The 2,214-nt window shown below is 41.6% G+C and overlaps 1 protein-coding gene across 1 annotated transcript; it reads left to right on the top strand.

The window, feature by feature from the left end:
* The first annotated feature begins 466 nt into the window (after nt 1-466).
* On the top strand, nt 467-1,498 carry LOC138301765 (uncharacterized protein F54H12.2-like). Its single transcript, XM_069242272.1, has one exon. It carries the CDS (start codon nt 467-469, stop codon nt 1,496-1,498), a length of 1,032 nt encoding a protein of 343 aa, XP_069098373.1.
* Nucleotides 1,499-2,214: the final 716 nt, after the last annotated feature.

Below are 2,214 nucleotides of genomic sequence, written 5' to 3'. Positions count from 1 at the left end.
GTCAAAGTGGCGGCTACGAACATTGCGCAGGACGTTGTGGGGTCAGTGACATGTGCAGTTGCCGAACGCATGAATAAACAGACTCAAGAAGGAGCGGGTTTGGTGTACAAATCTCACGCACTTGTTAAAAGGAAGCGTGCTGTTTGAAAGTGCAGGCGTCTGCCAGCCCATTATTTTAAAAAACGCCATTCTTCAAAAAGCGTCACAAACGAAGATCCTTAAGTCGGAAGAGAGCTACGAAGGAGAGGAAGAGAAGGGGCACTAGCGTAAATATTTTGTTAAAAGCTGAACACTGTGCAAACAGGGCCTTGGTACACTGTGCATCGGGTGAATGCGCTAAATTGGAGTTAGACCTGTTATCAATAAAACCTACGCAGACTAGCATCGACAACAGTTTTTTCGTGGAGGTTTCACCGCTAGCCGCTTTAATGCTTTGGCGCCGCTAGAGTTTTATGTGTCAGGGTTCATGGATATGTATCTGGATCTCAAAAATACGCTGTTGCACATCATCTGTAAAATTGTAAAAGCGAATGGTTCCAACATAGCAAACAACGCTAAAGTGGCGATGATTGCTTACCCCATAGCAATCATGTTTAATCAGATGGACAGCATCCTCGGGGACCAACTTATCACGCAGAATGATAACATGTACACGTATAGGACATACATTGAGAGTATTCTGAATTACAGCTGTGATGCCCTGGACACCCAGCTTTCAGCAGGACTCTTCTACAAAGATACTTATGGTAATTTTGAAGCTACGGCATTGGATGGGCACAATCAGGATTTTGTAAAAAGAGCAAACTTTGTCACCGGCAGTAGACAGTTTGACCTCTTAGGGAGCATACATTCAGACCTCTCCTATCACGGTAAGCTACTAGTCAACGGCTTCAATCTTAATATCAAACTAACCTACAACAAGGACTCGTTCTGTCTCATCAGTTGGGATGCGGAACAGTATAAACTTGGTATGCTGTCCGCCAGTTTGTTTGTAAAGAGAGTGAGTGTCACCAAGCGTCAGACTGGCTCATGCAGAGGCCCTACAGCTATCAAAGGCCAAGTACGAATGGAAAGAGTGGCTCTGAAGATATTCAGCATACCCACAGGTACCTGCTTAACCAAATTACAAAATGTATTTCTGGGTCAACTGCTGAAACTTCTTATCATAGGGTTTGTGGACAGCACCACTTTTAGTGGACTGAATACCTCAAACCCATTCAGTTTAAAAAACTATGACATCAACTACGCAGTACTGATAAATGAGGGTGCTGTGATTCCTGCAAAGCTGTACACGCCGAGTTTTGGAACATCTAATTTTATCAAGGAATATCTCTGCCTGGTATCGATAACAGGAAAACATCTGAGGGACTCAGGAGTCGTCGTATCAAGAGACGGGTATGGAGCAGGATACACCCTTTTCACTTTTGATCTGACTCCCGACATGGAAGATGGGGATCACTATAATCTGATTTTAAAAAAACGGAAATCTAAAAGCTGAAATACATTTTAGTCAACCCCTGGCTAACAATGTGAACATGGTTGTATTTGCGGTGTTTGATAGTGTCATTCAAGTCAACCACACTCTGCAGATTATGTTTGACTGTCTTTAAAACACTGTACAATGGACACTGTACAGATATGTGAGTTCTTAAACAGGCATAAATATGCAAAGAAATACTTTTTAGATGTTTTCCCAAGCGATGGGCTACCCACGGAGATGGGTGTAGAAAGACCACGATCGTTAGTCTTTAACACAGATCCACATTATAAGGGTGGAATACACTGAGTGGGAGTGTTTCTGGATAGCAACATGGTTACAGTGTTTGACAGTTCAGCGGCATTCGCAGAGCATAGCATTTATACAAAACATGGATTGAAGCATCAAAAGAAAGCGGCTGTTAGGGTTGAGTATAACAAGATGCGAGTGGAGGATCCTCTAACCATCACATTTGGGGAGCACTGTATATATGTTATTAGTAAAATGTCTGAGGGTATGACGTTTAGAATTTTTTTTGATTTGTATTCGAACGATTTAGTAAACAATGATAGTATTGTTGTGAAATATGTAAAAGAAAATGCTAGGGTTACGTCATGCTCTGTTCAAACAGAATACGCAATTTGCCAAAAGTGTAAGACCTTGTAATGCATGTGCACGTGTAACGTTAAATGTCTACAATAAAAGAATTTAAGCTCAATACCGGACTATACATTTTT

This window comes from Pleurodeles waltl, chromosome 6 (genome assembly GCF_031143425.1).
Source record: "Pleurodeles waltl isolate 20211129_DDA chromosome 6, aPleWal1.hap1.20221129, whole genome shotgun sequence".
NCBI lineage: Eukaryota > Metazoa > Chordata > Amphibia > Caudata > Salamandridae > Pleurodeles > Pleurodeles waltl.
The sequence above is the reverse complement of the archived record's forward strand: the minus strand, read 5'-3'. Positions and strand labels throughout refer to the sequence as shown.

Excerpts from the sequence above, each read along its gene's own strand:
- LOC138301765 (XM_069242272.1), top strand. The coding sequence starts at position 467 with ATGGATATGTATCTGGATCTCAAAAATACGCTGTTGCACATCATCTGT.